General features: G+C 39.7%; 1 protein-coding gene across 1 annotated transcript in view; it reads right to left on the bottom strand.

Moving 5' to 3' along the window:
* The window catches only part of LOC145410359 (uncharacterized), a 34,744-nt gene that overhangs the window by 1,063 nt on the left and 14,371 nt on the right, over positions 1 to 19,310 (bottom strand). The window contains exons 4-6 of the mRNA XM_080280505.1: positions 14,197 to 14,366; positions 11,906 to 12,036; positions 11,041 to 11,285 (exon numbers count right to left, since the gene is read on the bottom strand). Of these exons, the coding sequence (XP_080136631.1) occupies positions 11,041 to 11,285; positions 11,906 to 12,036; positions 14,197 to 14,366 (546 nt within the window). The remainder of the gene's footprint in view (positions 1 to 11,040; positions 11,286 to 11,905; positions 12,037 to 14,196; positions 14,367 to 19,310) is intronic.

Below are 19,310 nucleotides of genomic sequence, written 5' to 3'. Positions count from 1 at the left end.
AAGAAATACATAAACTACAAAGTATAGAGTATATCATATATAGACAAATTTGGGGGGGTCAGGGATATGTACAGGGAGCTGCACTGAGAGGAGAAATGGGAGTAACAACTATGAGGGTAAGAATATTGGAAGGGCAATGGAAATACATGTACTTAAGCCAACTATCAAGTGGTGAGATTAATGACTTGATGAGGAGTATACTGTAATTGATGAAATGAAAGAACACGGGAAGAGTGCTTGGTTGAATTATTTGAGCTTATCAAAGATCTGAATGAGGCAGGAATGGAGAGTGATGTATAAGTAATGCAATGTGTGAAGAAATAAAAAAGAGAATGAGAGAATGGGACACAGAAAAGTGGAAGCAAGAAATAAGTGAAAAAACAAGTTTGAGAATATATCAAGAATGGTGAAGAAAGATTAGGGGATAAGAAAGGGTGTATGGCAATAGTAAATCTTCAGTAATATTGTTTAAGTGTAAGACAAACAATCTGAGTTTGAAGGATACGAACAGGTTTAAAAACGAGGACACAAGTTGTTATATGTGTGGAGAAGAAAGAGGACCTGAAGCATTTCAATATGTGGTGTCCAGTCTATGCAGCAGAAAGACAGAAATGTGCAAGATTTCAACAACCTTATGAAGAAGAAGAGGAACAAGTTAGAGGAATATTTTTATTCGACAATAACAGTACAGAAGAGACAAGGAGAACACTACACAATTTTTGGAAGATAAGGGAAAGAAGGGTTCAGCAACATAACTGGGGAAAGAAAGAGAATAGAAAGAAGAAAAAGCATGGATGATTAAGAACACATCAGGGAATGCTGTTGCAAAGGCAATACTCCTGCATATCAAATGAACTGAACTGATCTCCGATTATAATGCCTCACAAGCATGAGAGTTTCCTCCACTCTGAAATACTGCTCAGCTTATGGTTTCACAGTTTAAATATGCTGCCAGAGGTAGTAGGTTGTGGCAATCATCATCCACTCACTTGATGTACTGCTGCCTACATTTTCCTTCACATTTACAAGTCTTTTTGTGTCTGCCCTCCTTTCATCTTCTTTCATCCGTCTTGTCACTTTTATTCTTCTTCCTTCAACTTCAGGTGGTTCTAAACTGAGTGACACGCCTAATGGTGTCCTGTAACCCACAAAACCATTTACAATGCTCAGTGGTAACCATGTAACCAAACAACAAGGTTATGTGGAGCCTACTATGGTGCCCCTGATAACTGGGTGGAGAGATGCAAAGGCAGTGTCCATCCAGAACCAAACCTCCACACTTTTCCCATTGCCTCACTGGGTGTGGCACTGTCTACTGCAAAGAAACACTAGTTCACCGCATGGGATGACCCTGGAGGGGGAATTGACGTGTTTCCAGTTCTGGGTAAACATGGCAAGGAGGGTGTGATGAAATACCGAACCGGCGGTCATTTACTGAAGCAACACCGAATCAGCACTTTTAATTGGTAAATGTTACAGATTTTATCACCGTTCAGGTTCATATACACTTAATTATCTGAAAATTCAGTCAAATTTGTGTTTAATCTGTTAATAAAAATCTGGATTCAGAGCAAAAACATTCAAAAGTTGGCAGGAGTGTTTCTCCTATAGCTCAACAACTCACCTTGGCAGACTTCTACTTCATATAAATATTAATTTAACACGCAAATACATTTAGTTGCACTGTAAATCAGTATTTGTGCAAAACTGAAGTCTGTCAAGGCATGTTGGCAATCTAAAGTAGAAATACTCACTAACCTTAGCATGTTCTCGGTCTGAATCCTAATTTTCTATTAAGAGTTAAATTAAGTACAATTTTTTATACCGGATTTCAGATAATTAGGTGTGTATGAACCTGTAAGGTGAAGAATATTTTTACAACTGTAAGAGCTTCTGACGAGCAGCCAGCCACCACTGATTTTGTTTTTTCTCATTAGCTGGTACACAGAGGAATAATTTCCCAGGTGTGCTCTTCTCTGTGCTCTTACACATTGGAATGAAACACTAGAGATTATCCGGTATTCCTCTTGTCACTGTGCATTCTTGGAGATCAGAAATAAGCAAAGTGTATGCAAGTTAAATGCAAACAAAGTCTACTATGCTCCCTCTGTGTGAGTAATGACGTCATGACCAATCAGAGGCTGTTTCAGAATTATGTGATTTTTCAGATACTTTATCTATTATTTGTTCATATATCTGCAAAAAAAAAATTGAAAAAAATGGTTGGCGTAGTAATTTTCTGCATTTTTTTTAACCTGTAAAAATATCTTAATTAAAAAAAATTTTGAACGGAAACTCGTCTATTGCTTTCCTGTGGCTGATTGGTCTGCTCGGCCAGACAAAATACTGAATTGGCATTTTTTTTTTTTTTTTTTTAATGTGATCAACTCTGGGCATAGGCTTCACAGCCTGCTCCCAAGGCCCAGTAGTCCTCCTACATACCATACACCTCTACATGTCACCACTTCAGAGCTAACACCCACCGTCCATACTGAATACATGCTAGGGCTGTCTCATACAGAACTAGTGTATTGGTTGAAGCAACGTTGGGTCTGGTTAGTACTTGGATGGGTGACCGCCTGGGAACACCAGATGCTGTTGGCATCCCTACGTGTCAAGTGGGGTTGGTGGAGGATTAGTGCCCCTCCCTGTAAAACAATTAACTCTAAGCCGTTGGCCACCCCGTTTGGGATACATGGCGTCTGGCAATGAATGAATGAATGAAAATTTTATGACATGTCAGCGGGTCTTCTGGTAGATCAGTAAAGTCTGATTTAATGAAATTCAAATCCTTAAACTGTTCCCTGCACCAGGCTGCATTTGAACCGGGGTCTGGTAGGACTGCAGGCCACTTTTCTACCAACTGAGCCACTGCCTCCCTCAAACTGACACCGAATCGGCACTTTTAACATGAAAAAATCATATTTATTATCATCTCATATGTTCCTATGCACCTAATTATCTGAAATCCAGTCATAAAATTTGCGTTTATTTTAACTACTAGGGTAATAAAAAATCTGGATTCTGTGTGAAAATTTGCTAAAGTTAGCAGAACTGTTTCGCCTGTAGGACGACAACTCATCTTGGCAAACTTCTATTTCGTATAAATATTGATTCAAACTGCAAATACATTTATTTGTACTTTAAATCAATATTTATGCAAAACAGAAGTCAGCCAAGATGTGTTGACGATCTGAAGATGAAATATCTGCTAACTTTAGCACGTTTTAGCTCTTAAACTTGAGATCTTATAAACAGTTACACTAAGCACATTTTTTTTACCATATTTCAGATAATTCAGTGTGTATGAACCTATATGGTGACAAAAATTATAATATCTTCCAATCAAAAGTGCTGATTTGGTAAATGACCACCGATTTGGTATTTTGTCACAACGCTACTATCTATCTATCTATCTATTGCCAGACGCCATAATCCTGAACGGGGTGGCCATTTGACTCTGAGTTATTTGTTTTACAGGGAGGGGCACTAACCCTCCACCAACCCACTTGACACGTAGGGAGCACGTATGGTTTGGTTATATGGTTACCACCCAGCGTTGTACATGGTTTCTTGGCTTACAGGAAACCATTTGGCTTGTTACTCAATGTAAAGCCACCTGTAACGGAAAGAAAAGCAATAAGTAGTGACAGGAAAGATGGGAGAAATAGAAAGAGAGGAGGGCAGGCACAGAAAAAGAATGATAAAGGCTAAGGAAGAAGTAGGCAGCACTACATTAAGTGAGTGGATGATGGTCGCCACCACCTACCACTATCACACAATTCTCCTTAAAGCAAGATTGCTGCAACACATATATACTTGTTTACAATTTTCTTATGCAGTATTCTTAATTATGTACTAAATGTTCCTGCCCTAACATAGAGCTATCTAGCTTGCTGGCTTACATGCCCACTGGTATTTATTTTGTGCCATATTTTTCTCTTTTTTCAATGCTTTCTAGCATTATGTGGAGCCAGTGGGGATAGGCAGTCTTAAGACATGCCACTCTGCTTGTTCATTTCCTCTTCACACACTACTGTAGTTATTCATTTCACACTCTGCCCTCTATTACTTACTGTCTAGCAATCATAATTTTTTTTAATGCTCGGCTACTTTATTTACAATTTCAAATGTTTTGGGGCTTCAATCACCTATTTCACCTTAGCGTCTCCTTGCTCCTAAACTTTTTTTTTTCTTTTTTTTTTTTCAGTGGTGCACCTAATACAGTTTCAAGTGTTAAGTCAATGTTATGCAGTCTGAGTGTACAGTACAGTAGTGCACTAGTAAACAATTAATCAGGTAAACTTTCACTGTCAATCCTTTGAGATTCTGATGCTGTGTTTTTAAGTCATTTCATATCCAACCTCAGAGATTACGATGATGCATTTATGCGTCATTTTAAGATCTATCTATCTATCTATCTATTGCCAGACGCCTCAATCCCGTTTGGGGTGCCCACAAACAAATCGCCTCCAAGTCGCCCTGTCCCCCGCCATTTCACTGCCCTGCTCCCAACTCACACCCCCCTCTCTCATATACCTCTCCATCCCATCCCTCCATCTCATCCTCGGCCTCCCCCTCCCTCTTCCCCCCTCCACCTCACTCACATACACTCTCTTCGTCAGTCTTTCACCCTCCATCCTCTCCACATGGCCAAACCACCTCAGTGTGTTCTTCATAACGCTTCCTATCACATCCACTTCCACACCACAACGCTCCTTTATATCCTCTTTCGTCAGCCTGTCTCTCAATGTGACTCCACAGGTTCCTCTTAAATAACTCATTTCCACTGCTCTCACTCTTGACTTGTGTCCTTCCAACAACGTCCAAGCTTCACTTCCATACGTTAGAGTTGGTATCACAACACCGTCATGTAGTAACTTTTTCACTTCCATGCTCACTTCCCTGTTTCTTATCACTGCTTTCAAAGAACCAGCAACCTTTCTTCCCTGCTGTACCCTTTCAAGCACTTCACCCTCCAAACCTCATTTTATGATACTTTTTTAAAATATTCACCATAAACTGCATTTACCTGTGATGTCATAACAAAGAGGCTCAGGCATGATGTCGTGGAATGCTTGCTCTGTGTGTGACAGGCATTAGTTTTGTAGTTTTGCATGGTTTAAACCAGATTTATATACCTTTATTATGTTTTTCCCCCCCTTTTTTTTTTTTTGCTAAATATTTTTCCATGGCAATGTATGAAGTTTTTGGTTTTAGTCTAGCTTCAACTAGTCATTTTGACATTTTATTTTCTTTGTTTTCCTTTTTTGAACATACTACGATAAAATAGAACTATTCAGCTTCAAAAGAACACCACAACCGGCATCCTTTCATAAAAAGTATAGTTACACTGACCAATCAAAGAAAAAGATCGCGAAGAAAATATGCAGCCGAGATTCATAAAAAACTGTGCATCTTTTTCCTTTCGTTTTAAGGTGTACTAAAATGCAGATATAACTGTAATCTATATATCATTGTAAAGGTAATTTATTGTAGTTTTGCATGGTTTAAACCAGACTTATATCTATATAAGTTTTTTTTTTTGCCAAATATTTTTTTATGGCAAAAGTATGAAATTTTTTATTTTTGCCTAATTTCAACATCATTTTGACTTTATTTTCTTTGTTTTCCTTTTTTGAACATACTACAATAAAGTACAACTACTCAGCTTCAAAATAACACCAAAACCAGCAACCTATCATAAAAAATGTATTTAGACAGACCGATCAAAAAAAAAGATCGCGAAGTGAATATGCGGGCGAAAAAGATCGCGAAGTGAATATGCGGGCGAAAAAGATCGCGAAGTGAATATGCGGGCGAAAAAGATCGCGAAGTGAATATGCGGGCGAAAAAGATCGCGAAGTGAATATGCGGGCGAAAAAGATCGCGAAGTGAATATGCGGGCGAAAAAGATCGCGAAGTGAATATGCGGGCGAGACACAAAAAAGTGCGTATTTTCCCTTTCACTTTACAAAGCAATAAAATACAGAAATAAACATAATCTATATATCATTGTAAAGATAATTTATTGCAGTATTGCATGGTTTAAACCACTTATATATCTTTAAGTTTTTTTTTTTTTTTGCCAAATATTTTTCTACGGCAAAGTATTTAATTTTTGGTTTTCGCCTAACTTCGTCATTGTGACTTTGTTTTCTTTGTTCTTTTTTTGAACATACTATGATAAAGTACACCTATTCAGCTTTAAAATGACACCAAAACCAATATTCTATCATGAAAAGTGTATTTACACAGGGCAATCAATGAAAACTATCACGCCACGAAGATGTGGGTCAGTGTGAGAGTGGCTGACTCTAGCACAGACATAATATGCCCGCCCCAGAAACCTGATAGGGTTAAATGCTTGCATTCCTTAGTCAAATGTCAAGGCCTTGATATCTGACATCTTAATAGCTCTCAATGTTCTCGCACAAATATGTAATTTCCAAACACAAAACTAAGTGTACACTCACATGTTCTAATTTCTCCTCTGGAGCTACCCCTTCCTTCCCCCCCCTGTGTCCTGGAGAGAGAGAATAGGTGGATCAGGACCAGCTCTACCCTACCTTCAGTCTCCAACTCCCCAATCATCCAGCAATTGCCAGTTAGTGCTTAGCCACAAATTTTCCCATGTCTTGTAAATTATGGCTTAACTATTATCGCTCACGCTGTCAACGGCCAAGATGTATATGGTATTTAATAATAAATTATTATTTAATTGCAAGCTTAATTTGAGGACAACATTCACAAACAGTGTAATCCACATTATCGCATCCAACATGACTGGGCTGTAGTGCTTGTTTTTTTCCCTCCCCTCCCCCTCTCTCTAACACACCCAAATCCACCTCTGGTTGTAGGTGATTGGAAGGTGCATCTCTGGCTGTCTCACAGCATGGCTTGGTCTTCTCTTTGCACTCTGATAGGATCCAGCATCCTCGACCCTCATAGCAATGACAGCATCACATTGCAGTTTTAGCAGGATGCAAGGTCATGTATTGGTGCCAGGTGCAAAGTGTGAAGATTGTGTTGTGATTACATGAAGGTTGTGTAATGCACAGTATGTACCATACAAGGCCATGAGATGCAAAATATGTGCGCTACAGGGGCCACAAGATGGAGGAGCGTAGAGGAGGGGAAGACGAGAGAGAGAGAGTGTGAGTGAATAATAGTATGGGTAATAACAAGAGAGAGAGGGAGATGGGGGGCTAAAGATGGAGGTGGGTAGGGAGTGAGAGGCAGGGCAAGATGAGAGGGAGAGAGAGAGAGAGAGAGGCCTAAAGATGGAGGTGGATAGGGGTGAGAGGCATGGAAGATGAGAGAGAGAGAGAGAGAGAGAGAGAGAGAGGTCTAAAGATGAAGGTGAATAGTGGTGAGAGGTGGGGAAGACGAGAAGGGGCGAGGGGAACAAGCACTACAGCTCAGTCATGCTGGGTACGATAATGTGGATTACATTGTTTGTGAATGTTGTCCTCAAATTAATCCTGCAATTAAATAGGTTTATTGTTAAATACCATCCAAATCTTGGCCATTGACACAGTAAGCGATAATAGTTTAGCCATAATTTACAGGACATGAGAAAATTTGTGGCTATGCACTAACTGGCAAGTGGTGGATGATGGAGGAGTTGGGGACTGAAGGTAGGGAAGAGCTGGTCCTGATCCACCTATTCCCTCTCTCCAGGATACAGGAGGGAAGGAAGGAGTAGCTCCAGAGGAGAAATTAGTACATGTGAGTGTACATAACACATCACAGAATCTATTTAAAAACTACAAAATGGCAGCACAACACTTAATCTTTAAGACCTTGGGACACCATCATCAGCCCCTCTGCCAGTAATCACCATATGAGATGTCATTTGTCTGACATTTTATATTCATATCTGTGACATTTACAGCCTTTCCACTAAATTTCCTCTCTCTTGGACACCACATCTCCTCCTCTAAGTCTCACCTTTTTATTCTGACTGAGACTCGGTTGTCTTAAGCGGCTGACAGCAAATCCTTCTCTGAATCATTCTACTTTTTCCAAACTTATTTTCAAGTTAATGGTGGCTGCTGTTTGTATATGTGTGACAACCTCACTTGCTTTTGTTTTCCAAATCTGAATGTTCTGAAATCTCTAAATTCTAGGTATGGATCTCCTATCAATCTCTAACTAAATATATTTCCACAGTTTACTTACCCCAGCTCTGCTGACAGTCAATCATTCTTTGACTAACAAACTTTTAAAGTGTAAATCAGAAATTCATTCTCTCCATTTCTCCTTTCCCAGAAATCTCCATTCTATGCGATATCAATGTTCACCACCACATATGGCTTTGCTTTTGTTTCACTGCTCCACCTGGTGAACATAACTACATCTTTGCCACCCAAAATAACTTAGAACAATTTCTGTCACCCTACTCATATCCCTGACTGTCTTGGAGAAGCCCTTATACCTGTATAATGTACTGTACTTGCCTTAATCAACCCTTTCATTACTTTAGCTAATGGAAATCACTGAGTAAAACCATCTGACAGCAGAGTGAGTACAAGTACACCTCAACTTACATAATTAATTGGTTCCTGCAGCTTTTGTGTAAGTTGAGTTTTTATGTAAGTTCATCAGGTGAGACACAAGTGCCAGGCTACTCTTTCTCTCTCCTCTCTGCACTCTCTTAATGATGTCTATTTTCATTTCCATCATTACTGTGTTCCATTTTTTGTTGCTACTCTCGCCACCACCACCATTACTCTTCCATTTTTGAGACATGCTGAGGATCAAACTCACGAAAAACACCACCACATTGAGTACCTCCTGTTACAATAATACAGGAACCGCATGTGCACTGGCAAAACAAACTGATAGACAGAAAGCACACAGATGCCACCGGGTGCCTGACTACTAATGAAGTAGGACTTGGTGTGCATTTTAAATAGTAGAATATTTATTTTTTAACTTGTACCTTTGAAATATGTTTTCAAGTATCTCCAAATTTACGTAACTTAAATTTACACAAGTAAAAGAGTACAGTAACCCCCCAAATGAGCAAAGGTTATGTTCCAAACCCTCTTGCTGATTCTTGAAATTCAATAATTATTGATGCTTTCCTGAAAATGACATTACCAGTAACTGTGTAGCCTGTGAACCACTGATAATGTGTATATATATATATATATATATATATATATATATATATATATATATATATATATATGTATATATATATATATATGAAACCATAAAATGACTATTTGTTGACAAAGACAATGAAAATACAGTACTTTTGTTCCCTTCAAATTTCCTGGCCACTGCTAAATTCAATTATCCACCTATCACCAAATCAAGGATTTTCATTTTGTCCTCTAGAGTCAACGTTTTCTACAAATGTTTGCTAGCTTTGGCTTACCACTTGAAATTGGTGCAGGACATTTCAAAGGCATAACTAACACTTTACAATGAGAGCATCACTGAGAGAGAGTGAACATGAAAGCCTCCAACTGTATACGACCACTGCACCCTCTGCCCATGCTAAGCTGAGGGCTGTTTGGTGTGCTAGGTGTTCAGTAATGACTTGTGGAAACTGTCACAAAACAGGTGATACATCTTTGGCGCATGTTATATTTGTGGATGCCCGCCGGAGTGCAGAAGCAACTTTAGTACTGGCATCGAGAGAAAGTGATAACAAATAATTACGAATAAATCCAATGTTTAGTGCACCCATTCACTCACTGAACAGCCCTTTGTACTGTGCAACTGCACGCCATATTTAAACTTAGCGTCGTGCCAATTTTTGTATTTTTCATAAATTTTTAGGAAGAACTCACTAAACAGTGAAGTTGTTAATTATGAGTTTGGCAATTATGGGGTCTACTGTAGCTATAAAATGAAAAAGACATCACTGTACTGAAAGGGTTAAGGTTACTTTTTTCTCCTAAATTACTTAAAGGTAGATATTGTTGGAAGGACACAAGTCAAGAGTGAGAGCAGTGGAAATGAGTTATTTAAGAGAAGCCTGTGGAGTCATGTGGAGAGACAGGCTGACGAATGAGGATATAAAGGAGCGTTGTGGTATGGATGTGGATGTGATAGGAAGCGTTATGAGGAACACACTGAGGTGGTTTGGCCATGTGGAGAGGATGGAGGGTGAAAGACTGACGAAGAGAGTGTATGTGAGTGAGGTGGAGGGGGAGGCCGAGGATGAGATGGAGGGATGGGGTGGAGAGGTATATGAGAGAGGGGGGTGTGAGTTGGGAGCAGGGCAGTGAAATGGCGGGGGACAGGGCGACTTGGAGGCGATTTGTTTGTGGCCACCCCAAATGGGATTGAGGCATCTGGCAATAGATAGACAGATAGTAGATATTCATCAACAAATTCTTTTAGTAACACGTCCAATACACGTACAATACAGCTCTCAAATCTGAAATTGCAATTTACAAAAATTCCACTTTCCATTTTTTCCATACAAGAGGGGTGAGTTGATATCACTTGTCCTCAATCAATACATACTGGAAGACAATTTTTTTTTTTTTTTTTTTTTTTTTGTGAACATATAAAAGAACACACAATAAACAGCTAATACAAGGTCCTTCATTGTCTTAACTGTTATGTTTCTGCAGGTTATTATTACACAATTTTCTCATTAATCATCATTATGAATCCACACTGCAAAATTTTACATTTTCTCATTTTCAGTAAGGCCTGTGGACTGAAGCACTTCAGATTTGAGATTATATTGTAGTGTCATTTCCATTTACAATCTAAGCTCAGTGTTCCTCAGTTCTTCCTTATACTGCATCATACCCTACTGCTGGATCCAAATTTGCTAGCGTACTCTCCTCTTTGAAATCTCCCACAAGATTCTATTATCCTAAAAATTTCTCCCTTTTCTCTGTATTCCTCTTAGTCCCTGACTCTTGCACAGTGTTAAATGCCTTTAACTGTACTCATCTTTTTGTTATGCTTCCACAATCCAACAACTTACATGACAATTACTTAAAAGTTTATACACTCTTGATCTAAGCTACAGTGCAATTTCATTACAGTATAACATCTCACCTGTATGGCAATGCTCCAAAGAGACTGACCAATCCCTTGACCACGGTAGGAAGGCATGACAAACAGATCCTCCATATACACTGAGCAACCCTCGAAGGACATTAAATATAAGTAAATAACATAACCCACTATAGGGCCACTCTTGCGTTCACCAGTGTTGCTGCTGTTACCTCCTCTAGCAATGTCTTCTGCAACCCAACACATACACCATGGGGTGTTTCTCTCCACTGCATGATACCGTAGTGCTGTAAACAATCAATCACTAGGTTAATCACTAGAATACCACAAATAACATTACTATTCTGCTGCTTTATGGTTATGCTTATTGACATAAGGATGTGGGAACCCCAACACACTACGGTTCACTGTAGGCAGCCTCATTACTCCTGTGGCAAGAACAGGAGAGATGATACCAGGTGCCTTTTCCTTCTCTTTCATATCCCCATTGAGATCAGAGCTGTCCTTTGCATCCTTCCACCCCATATGAACATACGAAACTGGGCAAGAGATGAGGGCGATGATGATGATTATTGTACACTGTTATAAGTCAACTGTAGTTTCAAATGGATTTTGAATGACGTTATGATGCTATAAAGCTAAAAATATATACTTTGTCTTCATATGATCTTTATTCAATACAGACACTTTTAGTACTAGAATTAACAATGAGGGTCAGAAAAATATTCCATTTGCCACCAACTGCCTCAAATCTGCCAAGGTAGCAATTGTAAGTCACAACTCACATTCTACAGGTGGTTCCAAGAAAAGACAAAAACCAGAAAAATACAGTAATGGAACAGATGACTGAAGTTATGAAAATGACAAGTACAGTAATATACCTGTACTGCTTTATTACATGACTTACTTTTGGCATCCAATTTTGGACCATCAGGCATCTCTTCATAATCTGCCAAGTACTGTATAAGTTGTTCCACTCCAGTGAAGTCCTCTCCAGTGGCAGGTCGAATCCGCACTGAACTACGACCTTGCTTCACGCTGGGAAGAAATACTGTATTTAGTTCCTCTGTTACACAGTAATGAAAAAGAAGTTACTGATCCTAAACTATTCTTCACATTGTTCTAAATTTAAAAACCCTCTGTTGTACAATCTACTGCTGGACAGTGTGTTCATTCGCCTGTAGGATTTCGAGTTTATAATACAGTACTGTATATGATCCCAAACCATGTCTCAATTCCACAAAACACTCTACAACACACTGTAAAAGCCCCATGCACAAGGGTACAGTCATTTATCACTTTCAAATGCAGTCACTACATTGCTGGGTTCTGCTCACATGCCACCTCATTTTATCTGCCCAGCCTACCCTGCCTGCTCTCCCTTGATTGCCCACTCTCACACATCTATTATTATTAATCTTTCCTTTATTGTACTATTTAATTTTTCTTTTTATACACATTATTTATAAATCCCTACATGTGTAATTCTGTCTCATAAATGCATCTTTACAGAGGTGGGAAAGTGATTTCTATACAGCACTTAGGTCCAGAGGCCGGCAGAATCCTGAAATATATCTCCACTCAACCCATGTAACACTACATTGGTCATATGCTCATCCAGAGAATTAACTGGTCAATCCTCAATTCTTACAGTTCTACAATCAATAAACCACCAACATACTTCACAAGCTGTACGGTATGAGGCCCGATAATGCTGGAAGATCTTTGCCAGTTTCTTATTAAAACAGTAATCCTGGTGGTCACTCAGAACTTCATAATAAATCTTATTCGCAGTTGTGCTCTTTGAAAAAATAATTATACTTCCACATAAATTATAGGAAAATGACACCATACCACTATACTGGGGGAGTGTTTTCTGGTCTTCTGTGTATACTTTAGCTCACTATAGTTTGAAAATCCCACACCACTCCACAGAACAATGTGCCACGTGTCCAGAGACCAATCTTTGTATATCCTCACAAACTTAATCTTCCTCTTCCTCTGAAGGCCATTTATCAGGAGCCTTTTTTCATCATCATCATCAAATCCAGTGTTGCCCCATGAGAAGTGTAGAAGCCCGGGTCAGGGCAAGTTGGTTCTGAAATTTGAGATGAGAGTGACCAGCCTCACTCATCACTGAGTGGCATTTTGTGAGCAATAAACCTCAACCACTTCTCTGACATAAACCTGCACTGGCACAATTCGACTGGAGCACCTTAATTACCCACTAAACCACCAGGCACCATAATCTGGTTATATGGTTACCACCCAGCATATGGTTTCCTGGTGTACAGTAAACCATTTGGCTTGTCAATCAATGACAAATGTACAGGAAACCATTCACTATGCTGGGTGGTAATCATATAACCAAATTATGGCCCCTGGTGGTTTAGTGGGTAATTAAGGCACTCCAGTTGAACTGAGCCTGTGCAGGTTTATATCCAAGGGGTGGTTGGGGTTTATTGTTCACGTAATGCCACTCAGGCAAAAGTGAGGCTGGTCACTCTCATCTTAAATGACTGGACCAACTTGCCTAGCCCTGGGCTCCTACGCTTCTCACTAGGCAACACTGGATTAGATGATGATGATGATGATGATGATGATGCAAACAAGCTCCTGATGAATGGCTTTCAGAGAAAGAGAGATTAATTTTGTGAAGAAATACAAAGATTGGTCTCTTGACAAGTGGCGCACTGTTCTGTGGAGTGGTGGAGGATCTGCACTGGATAACTCTTGTAACCAAGGTCAGGGTGCACAATATCTTGGGCAATGTGAAGGGACATATAACCAAGAAGAATGGGACTTTGTTCCTTCTGCTGCCAAGCTGTAGGACTGGAACTAATTTCAATCTGTCACTTCAACATGTTTCTGGTCCCCTCCCTCCTACTTTCTCTCTTTTTCACTGGCTGACAGAGTGGCTGACAGGGAGTGCAGAACTTACCCTCTCCACCAGTCTTAAAACAGTCAAATTGTGAACTGTTCTAAGCTTAAGTTCCTTAAGGAAATTCCTCCCTCCCTCTACCAAGTGTTAGAATTTATACATCGCTGCCAGATGCACAAGACATGCCACCTGCTGCTTCTTTCTTAAATGAATGGAAACTTAAACAGTAAGCAATTAATTTCTACAACTGTCAGTCTGCATTAACTGTACTTGTTGATTTTCTAAAAGTATCCATAACAGAACACATTTCATCTTACCAATGTGGGTAAGTGGAAAAAGTCTCCCCATCTATGGCGAACAAATGCCAGATCTCCCCTGAAGCAGTTAGGTCTTGCATTTTCCCAACCTTAAGACAATACTGGAGACCCTCAGCATTACTCTCAGGGACAAAACATTCACATCGGATGCATCCTTCATCAAGTGATGCCTGTGTGGAGAGGTGGGGCTCATTATATATATACATTCATACATAGAGAGAAAGAGAGGGAGAGAGAGAGAGATGGATGGATGGAAAGATAGATAGACAAACAGATATATATATATATATATATATATATATATATATATATATATACTGTATATATACTGTATATATATATATATATATATATATATATATACAGTACAGAGATCCTGCTGTTACAAGTACAGGTGTAATTATGTTTCTGGAAATCTTCTCAGTCTGTGAATCTTCATATAATGAAATACATAACCCGTGGGAAAGAGTCTCTGGTTTCTGACCAGCACGAATTTAAATCTAGAATTGTATGCAAGACAATTCTAAACAATAAAAAAAATGTAGTTACACTTAAAACACACCTTCAGTAGTCACTCATATTTGTAATGCCATTATTCAGAAACTGTGATTATTAGGACCTTACCAATTATCTTTAAATCTTTTACAATAATTGGGTGTTAAACTGGTTTGAATCTCTCACCTTACCCTTCCCTCTCTCCCTTTCCCTTCCCTCTATGGCTCACTGCACCCCCCATCCTTCCCATCCTGCTCTCCCTTTCCCATCCCTCCCACTTTACACTTTCCCTGCACAATCCTCTTCTCCACTTCCTCCCTTCCACTCATCCATTCTCCCTCCTTCCCTCCCCTTTTCTCTCCCTTTCTCCATCCATTTCCTTATAAGACAGGCTGGGGATGTAAAATATTTACACAGGCACACGCAGGTGAAACGTTCTTCTGTGAAGGAAGACTAGATTATTTTTGCTTCTCCTCCCTTGCTCCCTACCTCACTGCCACCTCCCTTTGGGAAGTGGTGCTTCTGTGCCTGGTGGAATGATTATCTTTCCTTCTTCTCCTACCCCCCTCACTCACTCACTGCCACCTCCCTTGAGCAACAGACATAAGGGTTATTTTCATTTCTCCTCCCTCCCTCCCTCACTACTGCTGTCTCTCCTGCCTCTCTTCCACATATTACAGGTATCTATCTTCTTATGATCTTTTTCTTCTTCATTTTCAGTAAAAAATTACCATCTACTGTACTCTACAGTTCATGCAAGAGGATCCTCATAAAAGTGACTACTTTTGTCTTTTCCTCTGCTGAGTTGCTATCTTTACAAAACTCTACCAGTATTTCTCAGATTTTCAAATAACACTGGACTCTTGGTGCTGATAATACAGTCATGTCCCTGTATGTGAAGGCTGAGTATGCGATCAACTGATAGAACGATGAAAACTTACACTAGTCTAGGTTAATGAGCGAAAATTGCTCATACAATTTTTTTCTTTTTTTTATGGCCAAGAACGATGATCCCATGTGGAATAATGCCACCTATACAGGCTGACAGTCATATGTTTAAGCCACGATGGCCACCCAGTGTTTACCTGCACATTGAAACAACACCACTATCACAAAATAACAGTGCATGTGGAGGACTCCTAATACTGTGTACGATATTAGGTAGAGAAATAAAATTTTTGTGTGTGAAATACTTGGTTTGCCTGATTTAGGGAACATTGTTATAGATGCCTCTTTAAATTTTGTAGGGAAGTAGCCAATGTTTATTACTGCATTGTGTATGTTTAGTAGGCATTTAAGATCTTTTGGTGAAAGCAAGCTAACTTGTGTTTTATTTAAAGTATCTGGCTTTTCCCAGGAACTACAGATATTTCTTGTTTTTGTTAGAGCTGTGCACAGTGCAATTGCACTTATTTGCATGAACAGGGGTTTTCATGGGAGAGCTTGTTCCAGTCTACAGTGTGATGTGGAATGGTCCTATGTTTATAAGTTGATACCCAGACCTTAATTTCTCTTTCTTAAGTGTAACTGTAATTTACACTGTCCTTTGGTGTAACGTGAAACACTTTCCTCCAAGTGTTTGAAAACTCACAAGCTATGTTACAGTCAATTTCTATTTGCTGCTCATCTTTTATTTAGTGTTTTCTTTTCCTTCTGGAGGTGCCTTGTAAACATTTAACCTCTACGCGCTGGCATATTTTACACGCAGCTGCCCTCTCAGTACAGCAATATTTCCCACAATCACCTTTTCCAAAGCTTCATACCTACGAAAGTATTGCAGTTAGGGAAACAAATTAAAGACCGTATTACTAAACAACTCTTCTTCTTGTGAATGAAAGCATCCCCAGGTCAGCAGGCGGTCGCATCGATGAGTGAGGATGTGAAGAATATGATTAACTTTTGCCACTTGAAGCAGCATGTCTTTGTGCGTGTCCGCGTACGTGGCCCTGACTTTGGCTTTGCTCTCAACGTTATAACTCCTCCACTACTAAATAAACTAGACACTGGCATCCAAGGCACACCTCATAGCACTACCAGTGAGCCCTTTTGTAGTATTCTTGGAAAGAAGCTTGGCAGGGATGGATGAGGCAAGGAGTCCGAGTAAGGGGGTAATAGAATCAGATGAGAAGTCTCAGAAAACATTGCTCAGCACCTGGCGAAGTCACAGAGAAGACTGAGGTATGCTTGCATGAGGTGCCGGGAGTCTCTCCCTACCCTCTGATGACGAGATCAAACGGAGACCACTTCAAAGTGTGGTGAGCATACGTTAGCAATTCCTACAGACACCCAGCAGGCTCTCTCACTCTATTTTGCGTCGGTCCTGACCGAAGCCCTGCGGGTAGGGGTCAAAGCCCTGCCAGAAGGACTCTTTATTTAGTATTTTATTTTCTTTCTGGAAGTGCTTTGGAAACATTCAGTGCCCTGCCAGATGGAAGGACTATAGATCTTTGTATTTGTCTGCCATTTTCTTGACAGTGTTCAGCCTGCATTTGTCATGTTCCATTTTGCTTTTCTCAAGGGGTGTTTTTTGTAATAGGTGGCCCTCCTTGTAGAATTCAAACAAGTGCTTACCAGTCCTACTGGGCCACTAAGCACTTGCTCCCGAGACACACACCAACACCAAACTTGACATGGAACTGCTCTGACATACTGGGCATGCCCATGCAAATCTTCAGTTCAATCTACCCAGCAGTATGATCTGTACAAGGCTCCCAATGTCTGGTGAAAAATCGGGCACAAAAGTGTGCATGGCTTGCACACGACTGACTGCATGCAATTATAATTTACACCATTGTTATCAGCTCATCATTCCACATCTTTTGATGCAGGGCATGTTGAAATCTGAGGGGGTCAAATGTGGACACACACACACACACAAAGCTTATATGCACAGTATTATTGATGTCCATCCATGTGTATGGGTGTGTGTTAGTATGCTAGAGAACCTACAGTATGTTTACCACCTGTTATAACGGGGTCAGGTAGAGGGTATGATGGCGCTTCATGGGTGGAGAGGGGAACGGCTTTTTTTTTTTTTTTTTTATTAATGCAAGGAAGAAGGAACCAAAGGCCGTCAGCCTGCAATAACAGTTCCCTCCAAGAGAAAAACAAAATACAATAGAGAGCCAAATTCAAGGCTTGAGTATAAGCCTTGTTTTATTGTCTTATACTAAGCATCTAAAGCTGTATCTACTTCCTCTGCTTCTTTGCCTTCTAGGATGAGGTCTGGTAAGTTAGTATTTATCATTTGCTTATCTATATCCCAGTCTATTTTATCAGTATCAAGATATTTTGGTCAGGGAACAACTGGCACAGTGGATATCATAAGGATAATTGGCAAATGGTCACTACTAGTGAGCAGACCCTGGGCTATATGAATGCTGTGGTGGTTTTCTTTTGTAAATGCCATGTGTCTAATAAAACATGAGATTAAGAGCTGAATATGTTGCACATCACTGTGCTGCATTAGTTTCGTGGTTTTTCCTGGTACTGTTAGCTGCTGAGTGTCCTAGACTTGTGAGCCTAGCATCAGGGTCACCAATAACATATGCTGGTTCAAGCAATCTTAATATCATATAACGGTCTAGCATCATCAGTCTTCCTTCCCTTGGAGGTATGTATAAGGTACTGCAATGAGGTTAATGGGTCCCAGTGACATCATGACCTTGACTGAGAGTGCATATGAGTAACTGAAATTGCCATGTATCTTATGCTGAACAGACCTCTGCATTTTGTTGGTGGCAAGCATAACCAAGGATTTGGGGGATTTTTAAAGAGGTGGTCATTAGAGAGGACATGACCATTAAGTATGATAACATCAGGCTGCTCATACATATATGGGTGCATGAGATCAAAACATCTGCTTTTCCAGTAATGTACATTATACTGAATCACCTTTGGTGCATTTACATAGTTTACTGTGTAAGTATCTTTTAAATATATGATCTTGTTATTCTATTAATCTCAGTATCATTGCAGTAGGGAAGACTGATATGTTTTGTCTTTTATTCCACACTGATGGCTGCATTCTGTCTAGATGATTCATTTTCACCTGTGGCCTGAGCTGTGGGAGTGCTGTTTCTAGGTTCCCTTTCACCCTCACCTATAGCTCCAGGTATGTTTCTTCACTGAAAGGAGCTAACTGTAATAGGTATTTTATTGATTAAAAATGCATTTTCTTTATACTGTACATAGTCCACCATAGGCCTGTCTCATCTACGTTGAATGTTTTCAGTTACCGACATTAAGAATATTGTTATTATCAAAGGCGAGACTGAGATGTGCACATGGAAACGAGCAGAGCCAAAAGCAGGGGAATAGCAACATATGTTACAAAACACAACGGGGGCAGGCTGGTACCAAATGTGTGCATATTTATGTAAACATTTTACTGTTCTCCACAGAAGGAGCTTTAAGAACTAACAACACAGTGTTTTGTTATTTATTAAAGTGGGGGTGAAATGTGTAGATGGACATGAGTTTAACCAAAAGCAGGTGACTAGTTATAGAAGTCATATATAAAAAAAAAAAGGAGACAGCCTGGTGCCATCTGGTTGCATTTTTAATATTTTATTTTCCACAGAATGAGCTGCAGGCATGCAAACAGCACAAAGGCAAGC

Source organism: Coenobita brevimanus, chromosome 85, assembly GCF_032717465.1.
Source record: "Coenobita brevimanus isolate Jiangsu-jjx chromosome 85, ASM3271746v2, whole genome shotgun sequence".
NCBI classification, from domain to species: domain Eukaryota; kingdom Metazoa; phylum Arthropoda; class Malacostraca; order Decapoda; family Coenobitidae; genus Coenobita; species Coenobita brevimanus.
The sequence above is the reverse complement of the archived record's forward strand: the minus strand, read 5'-3'. Positions and strand labels throughout refer to the sequence as shown.